The 25,263-nt window shown below is 53.0% G+C and overlaps 3 protein-coding genes across 4 annotated transcripts; 1 reads left to right on the forward strand and 2 right to left on the reverse strand.

The window, feature by feature from the left end:
• Nucleotides 1–3,925: 3,925 nt before the first annotated feature.
• TM4SF19 (transmembrane 4 L six family member 19) lies at nt 3,926–7,535 on the forward strand. The gene is made up of 5 exons (XM_009483782.2): nt 3,926–3,946; nt 5,846–6,029; nt 6,141–6,218; nt 6,859–7,043; nt 7,349–7,535. Exons 2-5 carry the CDS (start codon nt 5,853–5,855, stop codon nt 7,533–7,535), a joined length of 627 nt encoding a protein of 208 aa, XP_009482057.1. The 5' UTR covers nt 3,926–3,946; nt 5,846–5,852.
• Nucleotides 7,536–8,968: 1,433 nt separating this feature from the next.
• Nucleotides 8,969–10,832, reverse strand: NEU4 (neuraminidase 4). Its single transcript, XM_075716773.1, has 3 exons — nt 10,632–10,832; nt 10,174–10,429; nt 8,969–10,020 (listed from the first exon to the last, which is right to left on the reverse strand). Exons 1-3 carry the CDS (start codon nt 10,830–10,832, stop codon nt 8,969–8,971), a joined length of 1,509 nt encoding a protein of 502 aa, XP_075572888.1.
• A 3,012-nt stretch (nt 10,833–13,844) lies between these two features.
• GAL3ST2 (galactose-3-O-sulfotransferase 2) lies at nt 13,845–24,630 on the reverse strand. Of its 2 annotated transcripts, none has more exons than XM_075716942.1 (4): nt 24,534–24,630; nt 15,511–15,597; nt 14,797–15,076; nt 13,845–14,705 (listed from the first exon to the last, which is right to left on the reverse strand). In XM_075716942.1, exons 1-4 carry the CDS (start codon nt 24,557–24,559, stop codon nt 13,845–13,847), a joined length of 1,254 nt encoding a protein of 417 aa, XP_075573057.1. In that variant the 5' UTR covers nt 24,560–24,630. The 2 variants fall into 2 exon arrangements, with proteins under 2 accessions (XP_075573057.1, XP_075573056.1); XM_075716941.1 differs by lacking the exon at nt 24,534–24,630 and adding an exon at nt 16,722–16,878 and having other exon boundaries at nt 15,511–15,604.
• Nucleotides 24,631–25,263: the final 633 nt, after the last annotated feature.

Below are 25,263 nucleotides of genomic sequence, written 5' to 3' on the forward strand. Positions count from 1 at the left end.
CCACTTGCAATATGGTGTCTGATAATAAATACAACAAAGTAACTGACTTCAGTAGAAAGCATCCAGTTCCTACTGATAAGGAATTGTTGATTACAGCGAGCTGCTTGCTTAGCCAAAGAAAGCTTCAGCCCATTCTAGAGGTTACAAAATCTTGAGCCAAACTTTTGGTACCTTGATAGGAAAAATACCCCTATGAAAATGATTAAAAAGAGGCAGGGCTAGGATTTTCTTCCCAATGGAAGAGCAGAGAAAAGGTGGCTTTCTGTTCTGAATCGTCAGTGTTCTCCTGGTACAGGTGTTGTCTAAGACGGAGACTCTAACTTCTGCAATTGTCTTTTGGGCTCCTTGGAACATTTCTGTAATGGCTTCACATGAAATGCCGATAAGCAGAGTCCCTTCTGGACAAGTACTTTTAGCAGGTAAAGTGGGGAAACAAAAGCTTAAGAAACTGATCTTGGGTTATCCTCATGTTTCTGACTGTGAATAGGTCTCCATTGAAACAGTAAGTTCAGTCACTGCCCCAGTCTTGCCCTGTTTGAACTCTGAAAAGTTATGGAGTAGGGTGACTGACTGTGCCAACAGTCATGCTAAAACCTTCGATCAGTGTTCATCATGACTCATTTCCAGCATGCCTTGCAGAGGGGGGCAAATGTGCTTGGCTTGGCTTGGCTTATCCACACCCAAAGCTTTCTTGAGGGAGGTTGTCCAAGTTCTGTGGTTAACACCCTTCTAGGAGGCTCTGACCTCCAAAGGAGCCCAGGAGAAGGCTGTTGCTCTAGCTGCCCTTCCAGGGGTATCTTTGAAGTGACTTTCTCTTCAGTTTTCAGTGTGTGCACCTCTTCTCACTATGTTCATTGGACAATTCCAGTTTCTGTGATGAAGACTTGGTTGTGTGCCTCTCAAGGCTGGAAAACAGCCTGCTCTCTTCATGCAGCTTAGGAAAATATTTCCTGTTCCAACTGAGTTGGAAATATTTTTTCATCACAGTCTGCAGATCAAGGAACTACAAGATAGACTCAAGATACCTCTTGGTTTTTTATTTATTTATTTTTCCTTTCCTCAGACTCCTTCTTTTAACTGGGTTAGTGTATCTCATCTGAAGTAGTAAATCAGGTGAAACTCATAAGGAAGCGAAAGCAAATGCCATATTGTCTAGCAGCATTATGTTGGTATTTCTTCAGTCTGAGTTCTAGCCACAAACTCTGTGCAGGGCTTGTCTAAGGGGATCACCGTTGGCAGCAAATGTGTCCACACCTGTGTTCAGAGAAGTCTTAGCTAGCTAGTGGCAGAAATAGATTTGCAGATGCTACTGAGAGGAGTGGGAGAGACCACTGAATTGTGCTGAGCAGCCTCTGGACAGGACCAAGGTGGAGGCTGGTTTGGCACAGAACAGTTCAATCTCACCGATTCAAACTCAACTTGGCCTCTTTGATTCTCCTTGAAACCAAACCACTCTTGAAACACAATCTGCTGTGCAATTTCCACAGCCCCAGGGAGTTTGGGGAAGCAAAGAGTAGGGTAGGGGAGTGAGGTTAAGAGAGCGGACGCAGCGGTTATAAAAAGCTCACAGACCTTGAAGTTCAGAAGGAGCCACTGAGCTTTTTATAACCGCTGCGTCCGCTCTCTTAACCTCACAGACCTTGAAGTTCAGAAGGAGCCATTGCCAAACATGACCTGCAAGCTGTGGACTAGAGAGGCAGAGGCCTCTAAGTGTGACAGGATAAAGTGACACAAAACAACTAGGATGAAAGTGGCCAGCGTCTTTTCAGCTGCGATCTGGTGTCAGAGAAGGAGTTAGCAGGAGGACCTTGCTGAGCCAGAATTGCTTTGCCTGGGACCACGTGTGGCAGTGCCATGGCCGGGTGACTGGGCAGCAAGTCACTTGCCCGTAACCGCCAAGCTGACGCTTTCATAATTAATTTCTCATGCAAGAAAGGGAGGCATGCAGCTGCTCACGGTGCTTGGGAAGCTGTGCAGGGCTAAAATTAGCCTTTTATTATTATTATTACTATTATGGACTTGGGCTGAAGTGGGTGTAAGGGGAAGATCAGTGATCCTGGGGAAAAGATTCACCCTGATGCTTCATGCTGAATGGCATGGGGTTTTCTGTGGGAGATGATTGACCAGATCATGTGTGTGGCAACGTAGGAAGCTCAAATTGCTGTGACGTAGAAAAGGGCACAAGACGAGGTTGCAACATATTTGCTTCCAGTAGAGTGAAAAACGCTTCCTCTCTTTCTAAGTAAAAAAAGAGAGGAAGGAAAAATCAGATTATTTTCAGCAGTCTGCTGTCCTACATGCTTTGCCTTTGCTGCTCTCTGCTTGTTAGAGACCGATTCATGTTATTTAAGAATAAAATGGGGATTTACGTGCTGGTGCAAACTCTGATTTTCCTTTCAGAGGAACTATCATTATTCAGATAATCTGCTCCTCTCAGCTTATTTTTCCTAGAAAAACGGAATTGGCTGATGTAACCCAGCCTCACCCGTTCATCTTTTTCCATGCAGCACTCAAGGGCTCCAACTCCATCTTCTTTTTCTTCCGATGGACAGGGGCACACTGTACTTAGAGCAGGTTTTATATTCTCGATGGTCCCATACGCATTGATTTGAAAGCAGAAAAAGCCTCTTTCAAACACGTTGGCAAATGCTACTTGTGTGCGTTTACCCTAGGTAGAGCAAGTTGGGTTATAAACCAAAAGGTAGCACTCTAGTTGCTTTTTTTTATTTATTTACTATATCGGAGCAAGACTGTATCAGGGCTATAAGGTAGCTGCACTTACACTTCATCTCCTGTGGCTGTTGCAGACGGGGAAGCCCACGTCCCAAGTAGCTGATGTGCCTCAGGTCCTCATGATGAATGCACGAGGAATATGAACCTTCTCCAGATTCTTCTTTGAGAAGATTCTTCCTTTTGCCTGCACAGCCCATGAGCAATTCTTCTCTTTGCTTGTGCTGCCTGCAACTCCTCTGCCAGAAAAACTGCCCCATTTTTGCCATTTTTTGTACTACAGCTTCCCTGCTCCTGTTCTCAGACATAGAGATCATGTTCTCCCAGTCCTGTTCCCATCTCGGAGCTGCCACCTTCAGACCTTCTCTGTAAGGACAGAAGAGGAGCTTCCCCATTGCATGCTACCTGCCAGCCTTGGGCACTGTGGATAGGACTTTGAAATGCTGGTGTCTGGTGACTTGCAATAATAAAGATATCCAGAAATAGCCTTTTTCTCTCAATGTTATCACCAAAGTGTGAGATATATACATAATGGAGGGATGCTCAACACCTGGAGGAAAAGCTGGGCAAGGAAGCAAAAGGCAGGAGATAGGAACCAGCTAAGACACAAGAATATTTATGTAGAAGCTTTTATTCAAATATTAGTGTACTCCCTTCTGTGGGTACAAATGAGAAGAGGCAAACCTGAACTGTTCAGCATCCACGCACAAAGCTCTTGCACAACAAGGGAAATAAGGTGAAATGTGATGGAAGAAGCCCTTGGTGGAGGACATGGACGCATGGTGACAGAACGATAGCATTTGGAGTGGGCTGCAGAGGAGAGAGGAAAATGTTCTTCCTGCATAGTCATTGCAGGTCGTTCCAGGAGAAATGGTGTTTGCTACTCTGGCAATGGTCAAGGCATTACGGGCAGATGTGGCGGAGGCCTTAAATTCTGAAGTTGTGCATGTTTTGGTGGAAGGGGGGCATAACTGAACAGATGGATCAGCTGCAGCATGGGCAGAGGCTGCCTCATTCAGTCATTCTTCCTTTTGAGCTGCCAGCTGTGGGGGAGAGGGAAGGATCATGACTGATGCAGTGGGTGGACCTCAGGGTGGAAGAGGAAGATGTAAAGCACACACTGGGACATCATAAATAGTCACCCATGGGTGATGCCTCCAGGACAGGGCTCATCCAAGGGGTGGACGCTGCTGGCTCCACGTGGCATTGCTCCCAGGTAAGCCAGGAAGGTGGGAGGACAGGTTCTCTGGGCTTTGCTTGAATCACCTTGCTTTTGGCCATGGAGACATGCTGGCAGGAAGGGAGTATTTCTTTTGAATGTCCTAACAGAGACTGCTTCAGCTGCGCTTTTGCATTACCTCCCCTTACAGAGGGGTTTGTCTGTCTGTATTGGTTGAGGTAGAAGCAAGCAGCTAATGCAGACTTGGTTCTTGCTCAAGGGGAGTGTTGGGGGGACAGCAAGCCATGGGGGAGAGGTTCCTGGGGGAAGGAGACCTCTTGCCTTCCCAAGGGAGAGGGCAGTGGTGGAGGGGAAGGAGAGTCCTTGGAGAGGTTAAGGGGAGACTTGCAGAAGACCACAAAAGCATCTGGCTGCTGAGAGCCACCCACGCTGTGAGCTCCAGAGGAGCAAGAGCTATTCTGGAAGCTCCTCCAAAGTGGGGAGGTGGGACTCAGCACTGGATGCTCCTGGCTCTGGGGGGACACCCACACAAAATCCCTGGACTGCAGGTGGGACTGCAGTGAGGGCAAGAGGCCCTAAATTCCTTATAACCAAGGCAGGGAGGATAGAAAGCAGAGGGGAGGTGAAGCTCCAGGATGGGTGGAGCTGGTGGTCTTGGCTTCTTGGCTTGCTTCCTCTCCATGCAGCAGGGTTTTGCAGCCCTGTTCCTCCACATTCAGCCCTTTCTGGCCCCCAGCAGCCTGCTGGGGCTGGTGTGGCTGGTCTCTAGGAGGTCACAGCAATGTGAAACCCCATTGGACTAGTGCCCCCAGTCTCTTGGGCCATGCAGGGGCTGGATGCACAGCCTGAGCTACTCCTCCCTGTTGCTGATGCTGCGCGCAACGGGGGCTGAGGCAGTTCTTCCCACGGAAACAACCACGCGGCGCCTGTTCGCTTCTGCTTCTGCAAAGCCAGAGCGAGCCTGAAAAATTAGCCAGTGCGAGAAGCAGCTCAATTCAGGGAGCTTGTGCAAAACGGGTTGCAAGGCACTGGGAAAGGGGAAAATGCATAAACCCAACCTGAAGCAAAAATGAACACAGGGTAGAAGAAAGCTGGGAAGCCAGGACCAGGTTGTTTTCAGTGGTCCCAGCGGTCCATGTTGGTTGATGGACATCCCCCATCTTGCAGGTACAGAAGAGGGAGAGCTAATTTTTGACAAGGTATCACCTGGAGACGGGCAGGCACTTCCTAGGTGAACTGATAACAATAAAATGCCAGTGGAGCTGGATGGCTTGCCCAAGGATAGGTGATAACCTTTTCTTAATTAACTTCAGTTGGTTTCAGCATATTCAGACCTATGGTAGGACTAGTGCGTGATGGGGATGGAGTTGCTGTTGGATTTGATTGGAGAATGATGTACTTTCACAAGTCCTCGTCCAAGGATTTTGCTCCTTTCCTGGCTCCCTCCTGCTCATTGTAAGCACTTAAAGTCAAACCAAGCCACCGTGGTTGGTGTCCTTCCTGCAGTAACCTTTTGGAGGAGCAAACCCTGCAAATTGCACAGGTTTCAAGGCTCAGTACGGGACCTGCCGTTGTCTTAAACTCCCTTGCCCATATGGCAAAGAAATATTAGCAGGTCTGAAGTTGGGCTTCTCCTTCTATGATAAAATAGCTCAACCTCAAGAAAACTGTTCAGCTGCAGTAGATTGGTATTAACATTGAATTTATTTTTAATAGTTAATTAATTAGATGGTATTGGGAAAATAAGATTTCCATTGGCAATTGCTCTTGAATAAGGGCAGTGCTGGTGGGGTAGGCTGGGACCCAAAAGAACGAACCAGCAAACTCCCATCCACCCACAGCTGTGAGATGTGCTCGGGGTGGGAGAGCCATGGGGCATCACAGGGCTGGCGGCAGCCCCTTCCTCTCCTCCTCTTCCTCCCCATCCCTGTGCAGGGTGGCCATGTGTGTGGGGAAGTGCAGTCGGATTGTGGGTCCCTGCCTGCTGGCACTGGGCATGCTCTCCGTGGCAGCCAACATCCTCCTGCTCTTTCCCGGCGGGGCATCGAAGTACCTGGTGGAGGGGCACATCAGCAAGCACGCCAAAGCCATGCCGGGTGTCTGGGGAGGCGGCATCACCGTGAGTATCATGGTTTCCACCACGTCCTTCCTCGCGTGTCTGTGGAGCAGGGAGGAAGGGATGGAGCAGGTGGCTCCCCTTCATCCCCCAACCGCTTTTTCCTTCCCACAGGTGCTGCTGGCAGCAGCCCACATCACGGCGGTGGGGTGGCGATGCGCTGGCTGCTCTGACTGCGGCACCCGTTGCAATGTAAGGCAGCACCAGGACCCCCGTGCCAAAGTAGTCCCAAGCAGCGTGTGGTGGGATGTGGTGGGTGGCCCCAGTGTGGGACGTGGCAGGTTGCTACCTCTCCCATGGCCCCGTGGTGGGACATGGCACAGATCCCCCTCTCCCCTGGTCCTATGGTGGGATGTGGTAGGGTGCCCCCTCTCCCGTGCTGGGTCATGGCAGGGTGCCCCCTCTCCCATGACCCTGTGGTGAGATGTGGCAGGGTGCCCCCTCTCCCATGGCGGGATGTGGCAGGGTGCCCCCTCTCCCATGGCAGGATGTGGCAGGGTGCCCTCTCTCCCGTGGTGGGATGCTGCATGGTGCCAGCTTCCCAGAGGACAGGGCTTCCCGTGCATGCTGGCATGGGCTCTGCCCCACTAGGCTCCACATGGCTGCTCCCTGCCTGTCCCCACTCCCTGCCCACTTCTGCCCAGCTTGAAACAACCCAGCGACAGCTCCATCCTCAGCCTTGGCTCCCTGGCGCTGGAGCCCCTTGGAGTGAAGGGGAGGGGAGTTTTTCCCCCTTACCAAACTCCACCAATAATGTGCAGCTGCATTTTGGAGCCCGCCTGACTTTTGGTCATCCCCCGCCTCCCCTGCTCTCCCTGGGTGCTGCCCACAGGCTTTCATCTCTGCTGTGCTCTCCAAGCTGGCTCTCCTGGGCGCTGCCGCCTGCTTCGTCCTCTCCGGGGTGGGTTTGACTAATGGACCCCTCTGCTTCTACAATGCCTCCGAGCACGGCCACGGGCATGGTACCCTCTGGGGTTACCCCTTCTTGGATGCCAGCAGCCAGGAGCCTGACGCCAGGTGAGGCAGCAGGGTTGAGTCGCTGGTGCTGCCTTGTCAGCTTATTGCTAATTAAGTTGGTGTTATTTATGGTGGGTGGGGTGGGTGGGCTTGCTGGTGGTGATGCAAGACCCCAGTAGCTCAATAGGTACTCACCTTCCATGGTTTTCTATGTGGTGCTTCCCACCCCCATCACCCTGCTGACCCCGTTCATCCTTGGGATGAAGAACGGGGTGTCTGGGGCACACCTCCATGGCGGATAGCGACATGATTCCTGACCCACTGCATGGCAGCATCTTGCATCTCCTCCTCTCCCCGTTGCACAGGGCAGAGAACTACCTGCACTATCGTCACAACTGGAGCATCTGCCTGGAGCCAGCAGGCATTGTGACCTGGAACGTCATCCTTTTCTCCGTCCTGCTGCTTATCAGTGCTGCCGAGATGGTGCTGGCCTCCCTCCAAATCCTCAACGGCTGCCTTGGGTGCCTCTGTGGCTTTTGCGAGGGGAAGTAGGGACCTGTGATGGTGCCAGGATGCTGGTGCTCAGAGGAGGCATCGTCCCCGGGTGTCCCTTGGCCAGTGGCAAATGCCATGGGGGGGACATGGCACAAGCTGTGATACCAGCTCAGTGCATGAGCCTGGTGCAGGACAGAGAGACTCCCCATGGGGGACAGACACCCCAGCCCACAAGAGACATTGAAGTGATGTGTGTGGGGTCAGCATGAAAAGGGCTGCCTCTGTGCAGAGTGCCCCACCCGGGTGATACCTCTTCCTCTGCCCTGGAGCAGATGCCCTTGAGGCTGGCAGGCATTTGGGGTTTGAAACCAACCTGGTGAGTGATGGAGGTGAGGACCTGGCTCCTGGCATCCCGGCACGAGCCCAGTGGCTTCCCAGACACTCCTCATCAGCCTCCACCTGCCCAAGTTCAAAATGTGACACTGGTATTTGTAGAGATAAGAGCAGGAACACTAACTTATTTTCATTCATCAATCTGTATTTAGGGCAGCTTGCATTGGTGTTTGTCTCCCATGCAGGGCAGGAGGGACGAAGGAGACTAGAGGAGCTGGGTCGGGCTCCAGCTGGGGCTGGGAGACGTGGATGGAACCGTGCTGAAGGAGGTAGAGCTCGAAATGAGGTGTAGTCCCCCAAAGTTCACCCATATGCACACACATGCAGCACATCAGGAGCAGCCACTCATCCCCACCAGCCCAGGACCCCATCGCACAACCTGCCACTGCACTCGCAGGGAGTGTCACCAGCTTCAGTGCATCCCCCATCCCCATGTGGGGATACAGGGACTGAGCGTGGGTACAGGCCTGAACCTGCCTGTGCTGGGAGGATGTTTGCCCCAAAACTGATAAGATTCAGAGGAAAGTAGCAATGTCCATGGTAGCTTAAAAAAAAAAAAAGCAATCAGCCAGATTAAACAGTAACTGGGTGATGTTGGAGAGACCGTTGAGAAAAAAAGGAATTGGCTCAAACAGGATCATTAAAAAGGAGCAATAAAAAAAGCAACATAAATATTTATGTCCACAGGAGGAAAACCCTTGGAGCAGGGTGGTAGTACGAGGTATGGCACAGCCGGAGTATCATGTCCCCCCGACCCAGCACACGTGGGTGGCATGGGGTGCCCCCGGCTGCATTCTCCCCTGCATTGCTGCTGTTGCCTCCCGCTATGTATTTCACGGGGTGGCTCATGTACTCGGAAAGGAGCCTGGGGCTAGGCTGGTGACACAAGCTTCCATGCCCGACCAACTATATAATTAAAAAAATAGCAATAAAAATGAGATAAAACCTACTTTTGGGATGGTAGTGCATGTTGTGTGATGTGGCCGTGCTGGCTGGTGGCAGGACCCCCAGGCTGTGAGCATCCCAGTGTGCTGGGCTCTGGGTTGGTGCTCCAGGATCTGATGTGGAGGGACCAGGGGGAGCTGACTTGGGGGGCACTAGGAGAGGAGGCAGCTCCTTTGCCCCCGCTTCCTGTGGCGCAAGGGGCTGCTACCCTGCCGGGGAGCAGTGGCTGTCAGGGGGATGTTCTGGAGCACATCCTGCAGTGTGAACATGCTGAAGGAGATCTGTTCATAGGGCGACCGTGTCCCATTCTCGTAGAGGCAGGCGAAAGCAATGGCTGGGCCACCAGAGATGGAGGCCTCATTGTAGGGCAGCTCCATGTAAGCCAGGTCTGAGTAAGCACTTGGGCCCTCATAGATGACCCATGGCTCAGTCCAGCTCTCCACATCCCTGGGGAAGGTGCTCAGGTGAACTCCCATGTTGACCCGTGACATGGAGCTGGTGGGGTGGGAGTAGAGGACCCACGTTGGTGCTTGGAAGAAGGCAGTGGGGCTAGGGGTCATCACAGGGTCCCCTCCAACTGAGGTGATGCCGTGGGCATGGCCATGATGCTCTGGGGAAGGACAGCCCTCCTCTGGCTCGTCTGGCTCATGGTGGCTGCCAGTGGCCACAGTGGGCAGCTCATCACCCGCTGCCTGCCAGGTGGGCAGGTACCGAAACCCCGGGAGTGTCTCAGGGAGCAGACGGCGAGCTGAGCCCCGGACGGGCATCACAGGCTCCCGGGGGGTGGCAGGGACATACACAAAAGGTGCGGGGAAGCCAACAACACTGCCATGACAGCCATGGGGGGGCTCAACCAGCCGCTGCACCAGCTGCCCCCCATGGAAGACAGCCCCGTCATCCGTGCTCAGCGCCTGGACCCTGAAGCCCAAGGGGCTGCGGGCATTGCAGTAGAGGACGTTGGAGCCATCCTCCTCATCCACTGAGACCAGCTGGCACTCGCCCGTTTGCAGGTTGGGGATGAACTCCCCAAAGCGCCAGCCCCGGCCGTGGTCGTCACTGTAGAAGGCGAAGGAATGAGGGGTGGTCTTGCAGAGCTGCCCGAAGCATTCCTTGCAGTCGATGTGGTAGCTGTAGGCGGGCACCAGCAGCCGGCCAGACCGCAGCTGGATCCCATGCCCGGGGCCCAGTGCGAACGTCGCCCAGTCTGGGGAGCAGAGGAGGGATGGGGGTGAAGAGTGGCCTCCATGGTGCCCCTGTCATGCCCAATGCGGCACCATAGGTGGTCCAGGAGGCCAAAACCCATGGTTACCCTCCTGCTGGCTGTCCTCCCCCCTCCTCACCCCGTCCACTGGGCTACCTTTGATGGCCCCGCCAATGACCTGCTGTGTCAGGTCCATGGCCGTGCTCCAGCTCAGGCCCTGGTCGGCACTGGTGACGCAGCAGAGGCGGGTGACATTTTGGCCGGTGACGATCTGGTAGGCTTCAGGTGTCCTGCCCAGCACCGTGATGAAGAAAAGAAAGAGAGTGCCGGTGAACTCATCATAGAGCGGGCAGGGGTTCATCGACCGGTGGTGCTGCAGCGTTGCTGTCTCCAGGACACGCATGTCTTCCCACTGCCCAGGGAGGAGGAGGAGGAGGAGAGGATGGAGAGGGGTAAGGACAACCCCACTTCACCCAGCGCAGCATCCCTTTCCCATGTGGGTGCCTCCAGGAGCTCAGCTGTGCTGCGCACAAGCGGTGGAAGATAACCACCGCCCTGTCCCATGCCCCCAGCCCAGCATATCCCCCCAGCCCTGGGTGCATCCCCCGTCCCACCTCCACGTAGCTCCCGTAGACAGTGCCGCGGCGCAGCACCAGCAGATTGGCGTGGGCATCATCGGCACTCAGCCGCTCCTCTGCGAAAGCCAGCAGCTTGGCCACACAGGGCAGGTAGAGTAGGGCAGGCACGCGGTACGTGACACCATTGGACTCCTTCTCGAAGAGCACGGTCCGGGCAGGGAAGTGCCGGGAGCCCATGGCGTCTGCGGCAGAAAGATGCAGCCCCACCCCAGTGGATGGATGAAGGGGGAGGCACTGCCTGCTGGGCACAGCTCGGGGTGTGGGCTGGGAGCTGGGATTGTCCTTGGAGGAGTTTGGGGTTTAACTTGGTGGGCCTGGATTTGGGGAATGCCCTGGGGGCATGGGCTGGAGGACAGGTCACTATGGGCAGGGTTGGGGTTGAGAGGGGATGAACGTGTGCTGCTGCAGTGGCAAGTCACCGCCGCTCAAAGGTGGGACATGATTTTGGGTGACACCGAAGAGGCTGACCTGGGCTACCCCTAAATAAAAGTAAATTGATCTTCAAGATGCTCTTCAAAATGGGTTTCTGGTAAATTGAGGCCAGTCAGCAAAGGCCAGGGTGAGACCTGCGGTTCCCTGTTCCCATCACCAAGTGGGTGTTGGCAGGGCAGAGCCCATCTCCACACGGCCAGGACCCCGGGACAAGCCCAGGGTCCTACAAGGGGGTCAGGGAGTGTTTTCTCCTGCGTTTCTGGTGCCTCCAGCGCAGCAGACCCAGCTGACTCCTCATTTCCCCCTGCCCTGCAGGGGAAACCTGGGGTGCACAACACAAACTGTGGGGTCCCCAGCCAGGCTGTCCCTGCAGCAGTGGGGTGTGAGTGTTCCCCGAGCACATCTCATTCATGGACAGCAGGAGTGCCACCAGGGTCAGCTGACCCCAGGTTACATGTCCCTACATGTCCCAAGTTATCACTGCAGGAGGCGATGGGCATCCCGCTTTGGGGCACAGCCACAGTGGCTGCAAATGACTTTCACCTGTGTTTTAATTAGGAGCTTTGGCTGATCAAACACCCCATGGAGAAAGCGAAGGCACTCACCGGGTCCTGCTCAGCTGGGGGTGTCCCCTCTGCCCCTTTCCCCCGCCACAGGGTAACGCCAGCTCCCGCAGCCACCAGCTTTCTGCAGAGCCTGTTGCCTTGCTTCTTTGCTGCCACCCCCCTTCGCAGGGTCCCCTCACCGATGGGTCACGGGGCTTCCGCAGCGGCGGTGGCTCGGAAAAAGCCCTGAGTCAGCAGCAGCGGCTGCTCATGCAGCAGTGGGTGGCACAAAGGCACCATTATCAGCCTGGGCAGAGCTGGGGGCCCCGCGGCTGCCTTGCTTGGACTCCCCGGGAGGGGATGCAAAGGGAGCCAGAGAGGGCAGTGTTTACATCTCCTGCCTCAGTTCCCCTCCTCCCACAGGCTGGGAGAGGCCAGACCTCCCTGCCCAGGTGCTGCAACCCAGCTGTGAGCTCCTCAGCCCATGGGCTGTGGTCCAGAGGGCCCCAGCCTTCCCAGCACCCCGCACCCGCACACAGGTCAGCTGTTAAGAAATTATTTTTATGCTTATATTGCATCTCTGGCATCAGCTTAGCTAAAGGGGCGAAAGGGACAAAATTCACACAGCAAGTCACCGATCAGACACTCCAAGGTGAAAGCCCGGACTCAGGCTGCAGAATTGGTGGGGAAAGGCCCCCGGGGATTGCCCAGGCTGAACATGTGCAGCTGCCGTCTCCTCCGCCCTGGCTAGTTACAAATGCCTCCTAAGCCTGGTTAATTTTAGATAGGGTTGCTGGAGCAGAAAACCATGTCAGTTGTATTGATCTCCATGTTGCTCCTGTTTGTACATGACACAGGTTGCAGAGGAGCAAAGGTTGCACTGCAGGAGGTTAACCCTTGCCTCAGCTGGCTTCCCTGGCTACCTGCTGGGTCTAAACATAGCCCGAGGAAAATCCCAGCTCTGCTCCCCTCCAACAGCATCTCTCTTGCTTCCTGGGCTGAGACATTGCTGGGCTGCTTTGTCCCCAAGGTGAAGCTGCAAGCCAAGTGACCCTGGATCCATCATCCCAGTTGCGCCATCTGGGTCCCCGCCACCACCCTGACTGGCACAAGCGGGAGGAGACGCTGGCTAAGCACTGAAATATTGCACCATTGGGAATGGCAGGCATGTTGGAAACTGGCAATGGGCAGTCATTAACGGTGGTGATGCCAAAGCTGTTGGACTTGACGATGCTGTCCTGATGAACCTTCCCAGCACCAGCATGGCAGCAGGGAGCTGGCAAATGAGCAAAGATGCCCCAGGCAGGTTTAATTACCTCCTTCAATAACGAGGTCATGCCCTAAATGAGCACTGGCCATGACTCCCTCCAGCCCTCTCCTAACTGGTGTTGGAGAGTTTGGCCAACACAGCAAGGGTGCCTGATGAAGCCCCTGCTGATAAAGGGCTTCAGGGATGCTGAGCCTTAGGGACTGTCCATGCCCAGGGACTGGGGACCCTTGCCCAAGAGAGAGGGGTGAAACCACAAAACAGGCCCTCCCAGGAGAGTGCCAAGCTGTCCCAAGTGGTGCAGAGGCCCCTGCACCTCATGACACGCATGAGAGGGACATCTCATGTGCTGCTGGGGAAAGGCTGCCAGCCAGTGCACCCAGCTTTGGGCATGATGTTCAGGACTCACATCTGAAAAGCAGTCCCGGCATTGCATGATGGTTAGATGTCATTGAGCATGGATGCTGCTGGACAGGAGACCCAGCATCTCTCCCACTCCTTCGAGTGCCGCACCCCCTTGTTGCACTCTCCTCCTCATTTCCCTTTCCCTTTTTGCCCCTAAATGCTTAAAATCAGGACTTGCTCTAGTGAGCTGTGACCAGCCTGGACGTAATGACAGCTATTAAATAGTCGAATGCAAATAAAATAATTAAGCCCATAATTCATGATTAAGAGGCAGGAACGTCTAAGCCATCTGAAAGCCTGCCCAGTGCTAAGCAGCAGCAGGCTGTCCCCCTGCCTGGGAGTGGGCAGGAGGGATCACACAGGATCCAGCCAACGCAGAGCCTTTGGCCCAAGGTCCCCAGAAAGGGACCACCACCAGCTCAGTGCCCCAAACAAAGCCCCCCTGCTTCCCCCTCGTGCACAAGAGTCCTGTGGGCCAGCCATGTGCCAGACATGGGATGATGCAAAGCAGTGGAAAACCGCAGTGGGTTATTGCGTGCCCTAGTTGGGAGTTTGGAGCTGCATCTTCTCCTGGAAACTGGTCCACAGCAAGGGCAAGCCTAACTGCTTCCTCTTCTTGTGCGGGTGTTGAACAGCGTAAAGATAGGACATGTACTGGAGCTCTGGTATAACCATTTTCTGGCAGGTTCTGAGAGTCCTGTTGTCTAAGTCTTCTTTGAGGTTGTACCCAAGGATATTTGTAGCCCCTGACTGGTAAGGCAGGAGAGCTTTGTTTTTGATGTGATCCTTCCCCACTGCCTCCTGGTCTGAGAGACAGGTCTCCATGAGCTCCTTCTGTCTTGTTTGCAGGTGCTTCACCTCCTTCTCCAGCTCCTTGAGTCCTATGGTCTCCTCAATTCTCCTCCAGAAGCTCTGGTTGAAGTGCAGGTAGAGCTTCCAGTCCAGTGAGCACCACGCTTTTATCCGCTCTTTGCTTTCTGGAGTCAAGGTCTGGACAGTGTCCTGGCTTCTGGAATTGAGCTTAAAGTAAACCACATCATCTAGATCCCAGCACAAAGTGTGCTTCAAGAGGATCATGGACTCATCAAAGTAGTCTGTTATCAAGATCAGGTGGAAGTTCTGTTCAACCTCCTTCAAGACTGCCTGGATGTACTTTTTGTTGTCCTCTGCATTGTTATCATAGCCAAAGTCAAACCACATGATATTCCTGGCGTAGATGTTTTGCTTGTAATCTGCTGGATGGTAATACTTCATGGGTGATGCCAGGTACTCATTCACGTCCTTGGATGTCCTGAAGGCAGGGACATCGCCCTTGTAGTAGACATAGGAAGATTCCAGCAGAGGAATGGGGTTTCTCAGGATGGAGATGTAGAATGTGTTTGCTGCCATCACCTTTTGTACCTATTTGCGGGGAGGAAGAACAGAGGCTGTTAGTCTGGAGGCACTGCTTGTTCAACCAGATTTTTCTGCAGGTGTTGTGGCTCTCTCTTACCTCTGAGGGGTTAAACCGGAGGTGGTTGCACATGATATTGTAGTTTTGTCCTATGGCTTGAAATTCCTCCACAAAGTGGGCCAGGAAGGTCTTCGGGTAGCCCAGGTGGACGAGCTGGCCAGCTGGGAGGGCAACAGTGAGGTTGTACCTCTCCACAAACCTGAACATGATGTTCAGAACAGTGCTGCTGGCTGTCTTGTGGGTCTTGAGGAACATGACGTTAGTCTTGGGGTGGCAAGGCATGGGAGGTATTAGCAGCTCCTCATGGCTCTTTGAGATTCTGCAGGAAGGCAACAGATAGGGAAAACAGGCTCTCCACTGCCATACCCCATCTCTGAGACCTGGCAAAGCCAAACCCCAGCAGGTTCTCCTTCTGAGACAACAGCCACAGCTGGCGCAAGGCACCAACCCAAACAAGCTTCGTCCCTCAGGTGTAGATGTTGGACAGTTTTCTGCTTCTCCAGGTCCTCACTTACCCAAAGGCTTCAGCTTGATCCCCTTTTCTTTTTCCATATAGCTGATTTTGCCCTGAAGAGCTGCACTTTGGCTAATTTGATCCCTTGCCTGCCCAAATGTGGATCTAGGACTTAACTTTGGGCTGCTGCCCTTCCAATATTAGCCTAAACCCCATGAGAGTTAAATCAAGTGTCACAGGTCAGATCCTTGCTGCCCTGGGCAGACAAAGTCATGCAACCTTACTTCTGCTCCACTTACGTGTAATTTTTAATCTTCATATAGAAGAATCCTGACAGGAAGATGAGTCCCAGGCAAAGGTTGAAAATGATGAGACATTTGATATGCCTGGAAAGAAAGCAGAGTTTCAGTGGATTTTTATCTGATAGTCCTTCCCCAAACACAAACCACCAAACTTTGCACATTGGCCTTGGGAATTTTTATCTCCAGGAGCACAGTTTTATCTCTCTATGGTGCCAGCCATCTTTGGCTCCCCCAGCTGGGTCAGCAGCTCTGGCATTAGAGGCAGGACAGTGAGAAATTGCACTTTCACTACGACTCTCCTAATTTTGGCCTTTGTCAAGACACAGCCTACTTCAGGCAGAGCCTGCTAAGCTCTTCCAACAGCATCCTGCTCTGCTCTGCTGCCTTTTATTTTGCTTTTCTTTCGGTTTTCTGGGGCTTTAGAGCTTATTAATGTCAAGCTTTTCTCAGCAACCACTGAGAGCTAGAAAATGAGCCCTTTGTAGGGGTATAGGGATTTCCTTGGTAAGCAAGCTGAGCACCACCTGTAATCACATCACTCCAGAAGATGGGGATCTCAAAGAAATACTAAACTGAACTTTTTTCAATATAACTGAGACTTTTCAATACAGAAAACCAGTTAATAACACAACAGCACCTGTAATGGACTAATTACACCCTGCTTTCAAACAAGAGGACTGCTTCCCTACTGTGACAGCTCCTCCTCCCAGCCCAGCTCTCATGCTCAGCCTCACCCAGGTCTCTCTTTTGTCAGATCAGCATAACTTGGCCAGACTTTAAACTGCCTGAGCTTTGGACCAAGCACCTCATCTACCTGTGCTTTTCCTGGATAATGATGAGAGGTGAGTCTTCCAGCACTAATTAGGCAACCACCACGTATCATCAGCAGTGCATTCTAGCTGGGACACATAAAGGATCTTTTGAAGGTTTGATGCCCACCAGAAAGGAACTTTTCATCACCAAGCTTGATCTGACTTCTCTGAACTTAAAAGCTTTTTTAACTCAGTGTGAACTCCATGTTTTCAGCCACCATTTCCAAAATGCAGTGGATCTGGCTTGAGCTTTAAGATGTTTTGAGAAGATACAGTCCCATTTACAGCATGGGATGGTCACACTCATGGTTCCCACTCTCCCAAGCAAGCAAGGAAGGCTCCAAGCCTGCCCAGTCTGAGGGTTGATGGGGGCACATGGATTGCTGCGGCTGGTGGCCCCTTCTACTGTCCTGCTGGCCAAGGGGTCCTCAAGCATGGTCCTGCTGCACAGGGTAGTGGCTTTTGTGGCCTCCAGCTTGTATGACATGAAAGACACTGAATCACTCCTTCCAGCTGGCCTTACAAAAGAGCAAACAAAAGTTTTATCTGTCATGGTCTATAGCCTCCCACTGATTGGCCACAGTATGACAAGCCAGGCTGTGACAGCCTGGATCCGAACATGGAAAACTGGAGAGATGATGGGAGCAAAGTCCAACAGAACATGAAGAGCTGCACATAAAAACAGCCATCATAGGCAGCTGCGCTAGCTGTGATCGGGGAGCCACGAACCGAATGTAAACACAATGAAAGCATGGAGACAGGCAGCAACGCTGCAACACTGTGATCATAGAATCATAGAATCGTCTAGGTTGGAAAAGACCTTTAAGATCATCCAGTCCAACCATTAACCTACACTACCAAGTCCACACTAAACCAATCAAGGGCAGACTAGACTAAACCATATCCCGAAGTGCCACATCTACCCGTTTTGTGAACACTTCCAGGGATGGTGACTCCACCACCTCTCTGGGCAGCCTGTTCCAATGCTTGACCACCCTTTCCGTAAAGAAATTTTTCCTAATTTCCAACCTAAACCTCCCCTGGCGCAGCTTGAGCCCATTTCCTCTTGTCCTATCGCTAATTACATGGGAGAAGAGCCCAACACCCACCTCACTACTCCCTCCTTTCAGGCAGTTGTAGAGAGCGATAAGGTCTCCCCTCAGCCTCCTCTTCTCTAGGCTAAACAACCCCAGTTCCCTCAGCCGCTCCTCATAAGACTTGTTCTCCATACCCTTCACCAGCCTTGTTGCCTGTCTCTGAACACGCTCCAGCACCTCAATGTCTTTCTTGTATTGAGGGGCCCAAAACTGGGCACAGTATTCCAGGTGTGGCCTCACCAGCGCCGAGTACAGGGGGACAATCACTTCCCTGCTCCTGCTGGCCACAGCATTCCTGATACAAGCCAGGATGCTGTTGGCCTTCTTGGCCGCCTGGGCACACTGCTGGCTCATGTTCAGCCGACTGTCTACCAACACCCCCAGATCCTTTTCGGCCAGGCAGCTTTCCAGCCACTCCTTCCCAAGCCTGTAGTGTTGCATGGGGTTGTTGTGACCGAAGTGCAGGACCCGGCACTTGGCCTTGTTGAACCTCATACAGTTGGCCTCGGCCCATCGATCCAGCCTGTCCAGGTCCCTCTGCAGGGCCATCCTACCCTCGAGCAGATCGACACTCCCACCCAGCTTGGTGTCATCTGCAAACTTACTGAGGGCACACTCGATCCCCTCATCCAGATCATTGATAAAGATATTGAACAAGGCTGGCCCTAAAACAGAGCCCTGGGGAACACCGCTCGTGACCGGCCGCCAACTGGACTTAACACCATTTACCACTACTCTCTGGGCTCGGCCACCCAACCAGTTCTTTACCCAGCGAAGAGTATGCCTGTCCAAGCCGTGAGCTGCCAGCTTCCCGAGGAGGATATTATGCGAGACAGTGTCAAAAGCTTTGCTAAAGTCCAGGTAGATGACATCCACAGCCTTTCCATCATCTACCAGGCGGGTCACCAGGTCATAGAAGGAGATCAGGTTGGTCAAGCAGGACCTGCCTTTCGTGAACCCATGCTGGCTGGGTCTGATCCCCTGGTTGACCTGTACTTGCCTGTGGAGTTCGCTCAAGATGAACCTCTCCATAATCTTCCCCGGCACTGAGGTCAGGCTGACAGGCCTGTAGTTCCCTGGGTCCTCCTTCCGGCCCTTCTTGTAGATGGGCGTCACATTGGCAAGCCTCCAGTCATCAGGGACCTCCCCTGTTAACCAGGACTGCTGATAGATGATGGAGAGTGGCTTGGCAAGCTCCTCCACCAGCTCCCTCAGTACTCTTGGGTGGATCCCATCCGGCCCCATAGACTTGTGAGCGTCCAGGTGGCGTAGCAGGTCATTAACTGCTTCCTCCTGGACTATGAGGGCTCCATTCTGGTCCCCATCCCTATCCTCTAGCTCAGGGGCCTGAGTACACTGGGGATGACCGGTCTGGCTGTTGAACACAGAGGCAAAGAAGGCGTTAAGTACCTCAGCCTTTTCCTTGTCCTCAGTGACAATGTTCCCCCCCACATCCAGCAAAGAATGGAGATCCTCCTTGGCTCTCCTTTTATTGCTGATGTACTTATAAAAGCATTTTTTATTGTCTTTTACAGCACTGGCCAGATTGAGTTCTAGCTGGGCTTTTGCTTTTCTAATTTCCTCCCTGCAGGACCTAACAAGATCCCTGTACACCTCCTGAGTTGCCCGCCCCTTCTTCCAAAGGCGGTAGACTCTCCTTTTTTCCCTGAGTCCCCGCAAAAGCTCCCTATTCAGCCAGGCCGGTCGATTTCCCCGCCGGTTGGTCTTACGACACACGGGGACAGCCCGCTCCTGCGCCCTTAAGACTTCCTTCTTGAAGAGGGCCCAGCCTTCCTGGACCCCTTTGCCCTTCAGGACCGCCTCCCAAGGGACTTTCCCAACCAGGGTCCTGAAGAGGCCAAAGTCTGCCCTCCGGAAGTCCATGGTAATAGTTTTGCTGCCCCTCCGCTTAGCATCACCCAAAATTGAGAACTTTATCATGTCGTGGTCGCTAAGCCCGAGACGGCCTCCAACCTCGACATTTCCCACAAGCCCTTCTCTGTTGGTAAACAGCAGGTCAAGCAAGGCACCTCCCCTGGTAGGCTCGCTTACCAGCTGCATTAGAAAGTTGTCCCCCACATACTCTAGGAACTTCCAAGACTGCTGCCTCTCTGCTGTGTGGTATTTCCAGCAGATGTCCGGCAAGTTGAAGTCCCCCACAAGAACAAGGGCTAGCGATTGTGGGACTTCTGCCAGCTGTTTATAGAATGCCTCATCTACCTCTACATCCTGGTTGGGTGGTCTATAGCAGACTCCCAACAGGACATCTGCCTTTCCGGCCTTCCCCCTCATCCTTACCCATAAGCATTCCACCTTGTCATCACCACTGTCAAGCTCTATGCAGTCAAAACACTCCCTAACATACAGAGCCACCCCACCACCTTTCCTTCCCTGCCTATCCCTTCTGAAGAGCTTATAGCCCTCCAGTGCAGCACTCCAGTCATGAGAGTCGTCCCACCACGTTTCCGTGATGGCGACTATGTCATAGCCATCCTGCTGCACAAGGGCTTCCAGCTCCTCCTGTTTGTTGCCCATGCTACGTGCATTGGTGTAGATGCACTAAGGTGGGCTATCGATTTCGCCCCCAACGTTGTTGTGCTGCCCCTGGGCCCCTCATTAGCGGGCCTGTGTATATCCCCTTCCCCCTTCAAACCTAGTTTAAAGCCTTCTCAATGAGTCCCACCAACTCATGGGCGAGAATCCTTTTCCCCCTTGGAGACAGCCGATCTCCATCAGCCGCCAGCAGGCCCGGTGCCGTGTAGACCTCCCCATGATCAAAAAACCCAAAATTCCACTGACGGCACCAGCCTCTGAGCCACCTGTTAATCAGGTGAGTTTCCCCATTCCTTTCAGCATTCCTTGCTGCCACTGACGGGATTGAGGAAAACACTACCTGCACTCCCAATCCTGCAACCAATCACCCCAGTGCCCTGAAGTCCCTTTTCATTGCCTTAGGACTTCTCTCTGCAATCTCGTCACTACCCACCTGTATAACCAGCAACGGGTAATAATCGGAGGGCCTCACGAGGTCGGGGAGTTTCCTAGTAACGTCCCTAACCCAGGCCCCAGGGAGGCAGCAGACTTCCCTGTGGGATGGGTCCCGGCGGCAGATCGGGCCCTCAGTTCCCCGCAGGAGGGAATCGCCCACCACAATTACCCTCCTTTCTTTCTTAGCAGGGGCAGTCGTAATCCGTGGGGTTGACTGACTGGCCCTCGGCAGCCCCCTGGCTGGACCTTCGCCTTCACCTCCCTCCCTGCTTGCCTGGCCCTCAACTCCCAGAGCCCCATATCTGTTGTGTAGGGGCAGCTGGGGAGGGGAGGGAGGCCGGGAGGGGATTCGCCTGCCTCCCCGGGGCAGGGACCTGTTTCCATTCCCCCCCGTCTCTTGGATCCCCTCCTTCTGCTTGCCGGCAAGAGGGCAGGGGATCCTCCGCTCCTTGTGGGGCCTCCGCCTGCTGCCCTGGCCCCAGGGACGGCAGGGTGCGGCTCCACCAGTCTATCTCCCTCTCACACTCCCTGATGCTCCTCAGCTTTTCCACCTCCTCCTTCAGCTCTGCCACCAGGCTGAGCAGATCATCCACCTGCTCACAGCAAAGACATTTGCCGTCCCCGCTGCCGTCTGGCTCAAGCGACAGGCCCAGGCACTCCCTGCAGCCGGTGACCTGGACGGCCGCGTGTTTGTGTGGGAGCTCCGTCTGGGTCGCCACATTCCTTTTGGCATGTGATGGCACTGCAGAAAAGCATCTGACTTTGTTTGCCATGCAAACCTGCCCAAACCCACTTTTGCTTCAAGCTTTGCTTTGCACGAGAGTGCTGTCCTTGTCCAATGGCACCCCAGCCGAAGTGGGAAATCCTCAGATGGAAGAGCCCTTCCCAAAGCCAGGGAAGCTGCTGGTACCAATCTTTGACATGAATTTGCAGCACAGCTTCTGCATGAATAGTTTAAAGATATAACTATGCGCAGTCTTTTCATCAGTATTTCTTCATTTTCTGTTCCCAGGCCTGTTAGGAGGATGGGGATGAGACAATCCCCTTTCCTTTGATCACTCTATGTATATAAGCAGAGACGAGACAGGAGAAATGCAGAGGGGCCTATGGGCAGTGAGCAGGCTCACATCTGTCGAATGCAGCCCCTGCCTATGTTCTCAGTCTTTCATTTAAAATGAAGCTGACGTTGATATGATGGTTTTCCAAAACGCACCACCTTGCCTGCCTGTAGGTCCTTCCTAAGCCAGTCTGGTGACATCCTTCTTCTGCACCTTCCTGTAGAGTTTAATGCATGTGATAATGTTCCATGTTTGTTTGGGCTGTGTCCCCAAAATGGCAAGCAGAGAGAATTACACTCAGATTGATGTTTTATGGGGCAAACAAATCAACATACACCTAAAACAATTCTGAAGCGAGATCAGGATCACAATGTTCCAGAAGCATTACCAGTCCCTTCTACTGCAAGAAGACAGGCTCTGTAGACCTCTACATCTTATCACCTCAAGGTATCCCATGATGTTTTAATAGTCGTTTACTTTAACAAGCAATTACATAGTGCCATCCTGCCTCCAAAACCTCAAACACGTGCAGCACACTGAGCCCATCTCCAGTGTAACTGGACGCTCCCAGCAGACCTGTTTCATCTGGATGCACTTCAAAAGCCCCCAAATGATGGCTGCCTTTTGGCTGGAGACACAGGGAGGGATAATGGTCTGGATTATCTAGGCACATAAAGCCTCAAAATGTTGCTGGTGCAGCACGAGGGTCTGGTATTGCAGTGCCAAACATGCCCAGTGGGCAAGTTATGGGCACCAACATGCCACCAGCAAGCCCTGAGAGGCTGAGCAGAGCTCACCCTGCTCCTCATGGCACCATCCTGAGGACAACAGCAACCTGCAGCCGAGTGATGTCCGCGCTGTTGCTGTGAGTGGTGGCCGCCCAGCCTACGTCGGGCTTGCCAAAACCATGGCAGCTTCCTGGAACAGCCCGTTTTAAGGGGCAAGAGTGACTGATTTCTTTGGCACGTTGGCCATGGAGGTGCCAGTCCTCATGCAGAAATGGGCTTCTTGTCCTGGTGCTGCCAAAATACGCTACCTTGTGGCATGGTGCTTGTTCCCCTGCCTGGGGATGTATAGATGGAAAGATACCTGGCTGAAAAGGACCTGGGGGTATTGATCGACAGCTGGCTGAACATGAGCCAGCAGTGTGCCCAGGTGGCCAAGAAGGCCAACAGCATCCTGGCTTGTATCAGGAATAGTGTGGCCAGCAGGAGCAGGGAAGTGATTGTTCCCCTGTACTCAGCACTGGTGAGGCCGCACCTGGAATACTGTGCCCAGTTTTGGGCCCCTCGATACAAGAAAGACATTGAGGTGCTGGAGCGTGTTCAGAGAAGGGCAACAAGGCTGGTGAAGGGTATGGAGCACAGGCCTTATGAGGAGCGGCTGAGGGAACTGGGGTTGTTTAGCCTGGAGAAGAGGAGGCTGAGGGGAGACCTTATCGCTCTCTACAACTACCTGAAAGGAGGTTGTAGTGAGGTGGGTGTTGGGCTCTTCTCCCATGTAATTAGCGATAGGACAAGAGGAAATGGGCTCAAGCTGCGCCAGGGGAGGTTTAGGTTGGAAATTAGGAAAAATTTCTTTACGGAAAGGGTGGTCAAGCATTGGAACAGGCTGCCCAGAGAGGTGGTGGAGTCACCATCCCTGGAAGTGTTCACAAAACGGGTAGATGTGGCACTTTGGGACATGGTTTAGTCTAGTCTACCCTTGATTGGTTTAGTGTGGACTTGGTAGTGTAGGTTAATGGTTGGACTGGATGATCTTAAAGGTCTTTTCCAACCTAAACGATTCTATGATTCTACGAGAGGAGAGGGTTGCAGGGACACAGGGCGCTGGCCAGTGTGCTCGTGCAGCTGAACTCTGTGCCTGATGGCTGCAGGGTGTCCTGTCCCCATCGCCCCCTGGGGCTCGGCCACCTGCGGCTGCACTCGCAGGGGCTGTCACTGGCTTCAGCATGTCCTGCAAACCTGCACATGGGGTTTCACCACCCACCCATTTTCCACCCACCGCCCTGGCACACCTCTGTGAGAGCCAGCACCACTCTTAAAGACTGTTCCCTTAGTGTCACACACTTTGTCACAAGACTGCAAGTCTGACCAAGCCAACTTCTAAAACTGTGTGTGTGTTGGGCCAAGAGACACCAAATCCAACATTGGCTAAAATATCTCCCATCCTTTAATCCCTTCAAGAAAGACAAGTCCCACTTGTCTGAGAGCTATTTTGCTGTTGACTGTCTCACACGCACAGACTGAAGGCGAACCAGGCGAGTACCTGGCATTACAGAAGACAGAGCTGATCTTTTATACAGCTACAGCCACAAGCAGAGGGATTTCGTAACCATCCAGCATATCAATGGGAGTGTGGAGGGCACGATGCACGGGATCACGGCTGCAGCGATTTCTTCCTTCCTCACACGACAGCAAGGAAGCATTTCACCCGGGATGCATGAAGCCTGACATAGCTGAGAGTCGCAGGGTACGATCAGAGCCACCATCTACTTTCTTACCCCATCAATACAGTCTTTTGCAAAGCAAAGCTCAAGACAGAAAGCCACAATTCAAATGTCACAGAAAAGTTACCTAAGCATGCAAGACGTGCAACCAGCCTGGGAGCCCTCTGAGGAAGCACTTGGGAGCTCATTGCTAAGACATAATATTCTTCTATGAAGCCAAAAAACTTCCAGAGCTGTCAGGTGGGTTGGCACCGGAGGTTCGGCTTGCCTTTCTGACCTGTGCCAAGGTATCTCCCAGCTGGGAAGAAAACATGGAAAACTACCTCTCAGGTCACACTTGGAGGTGCTGCTACGGATGCTTTAAGGCTTGGGACAGCATTCTTGTTCATTTGGCTTAAGCTGACAATAAAAGACCTCTGTGTTGACCTAACAAGGTTCTTTCAAATTAAAAGACCTGGAATACAGGAAAGAAACATTCATGGTAAAATTAATCTCTACCCTGGAACAAACTGTAACTACAGGTTATTAACAACTTACAGGGATTACCTGAACCAGACCTTTCTACAAACTGCATTTTAATTCTTCACCCATAGCGTTTGCCTCCCTTTCCCCTTACCTTGAAGTGCACCCAGGGCTTTTCATGCTGCATCACTGCTGAGAGCTGGAAAATACCTTCTTTGCAAATCAACTCCAATACTCCTTTTGTCTATGGGCTCCTCTGGCTCTTACTGTACATGTCTCTATTTCTACCATCCCATCGCTGCTATAAATGGCTGGGATAGGTGAGGACATACAGAGCAGCCAGGTGTTCCCAGGGGTGGGTGGAAGTTGATTAATAAGCCATGAAAAGCACTGGTATGGCGTGACATGTAACACAGGCACAAAGAGCTGCCTCGGGAGACAGGGTTTGCAACAGTTTTGCAGGGAAGTAAGGAATTAGTGGGGACCCCTTAGCAGGGACCCCTTTCTCTCCTGGCTGTGGGAGGGAGGTGTGGGGAGGCTCACAGCAGGATCTGGGAAGGGTGCCGTGCCAGTGGGGGGGGCTGGAGGAGGGCATCATCAGCCCCTTCGTCGCCCTGCCCAGCGTCATATCATTTGTTCATTGCCCCTTCCCTGCACACCACCATGCTGCTTGGTGCCGTGGTCAGTGCCTGCCATGCCTTTCCTCCACTTCTTGCTCAGAGGTTTAGGATTATAATTCTCTGCCAGACACGCTTGGCAACAGGATATTAGGGACAACAGCAAAACAGGAACAGTGTTCACCTATCAGGAATTCCCCTTAAAACATTTAGACTTGAAACTCTTTCCCAGTGAAAATGCACTTATTGTAGCTGGAGATTAAGAGC

The sequence above is a fragment of the Pelecanus crispus genome, chromosome 9, assembly GCF_030463565.1.
Source record: "Pelecanus crispus isolate bPelCri1 chromosome 9, bPelCri1.pri, whole genome shotgun sequence".
NCBI classification, from domain to species: Eukaryota; Metazoa; Chordata; class Aves; order Pelecaniformes; family Pelecanidae; genus Pelecanus; species Pelecanus crispus.

Excerpts from the sequence above, each read along its gene's own strand:
- TM4SF19 (XM_009483782.2), top strand. The coding sequence starts at position 5,853 with ATGTGTGTGGGGAAGTGCAGTCGGATTGTGGGTCCCTGCCTGCTGGCA. Across the intron at positions 6,030-6,140 it reads TCTGGGGAGGCGGCATCACC|GTGCTGCTGGCAGCAGCCCA; the intron begins GTGAGTATCATG and ends TCCTTCCCACAG. Across the intron at positions 7,044-7,348 it reads AGCCAGGAGCCTGACGCCAG|GGCAGAGAACTACCTGCACT; the intron begins GTGAGGCAGCAG and ends CCCGTTGCACAG.
- NEU4 (XM_075716773.1), bottom strand. The coding sequence starts at position 10,832 with ATGGGCTCCCGGCACTTCCCTGCCCGGACCGTGCTCTTCGAGAAGGAG. Across the intron at positions 10,430-10,631 it reads TCTACGGGAGCTACGTGGAG|TGGGAAGACATGCGTGTCCT; the intron begins GTGGGACGGGGG and ends CTCCCTGGGCAG. Across the intron at positions 10,021-10,173 it reads CATTGGCGGGGCCATCAAAG|ACTGGGCGACGTTCGCACTG; the intron begins GTAGCCCAGTGG and ends TCTGCTCCCCAG.
- GAL3ST2 (XM_075716941.1), bottom strand. The coding sequence starts at position 16,878 with ATGACAGATAAAACTTTTGTTTGCTCTTTTGTAAGGCCAGCTGGAAGG. Across the intron at positions 15,605-16,721 it reads CAGCAGGACAGTAGAAGGGG|TTTCCAGGCATATCAAATGT; the intron begins CCACCAGCCGCA and ends AACTCTGCTTTC. Across the intron at positions 14,706-14,796 it reads TCCGGTTTAACCCCTCAGAG|GTACAAAAGGTGATGGCAGC; the intron begins GTAAGAGAGAGC and ends CCCCGCAAATAG.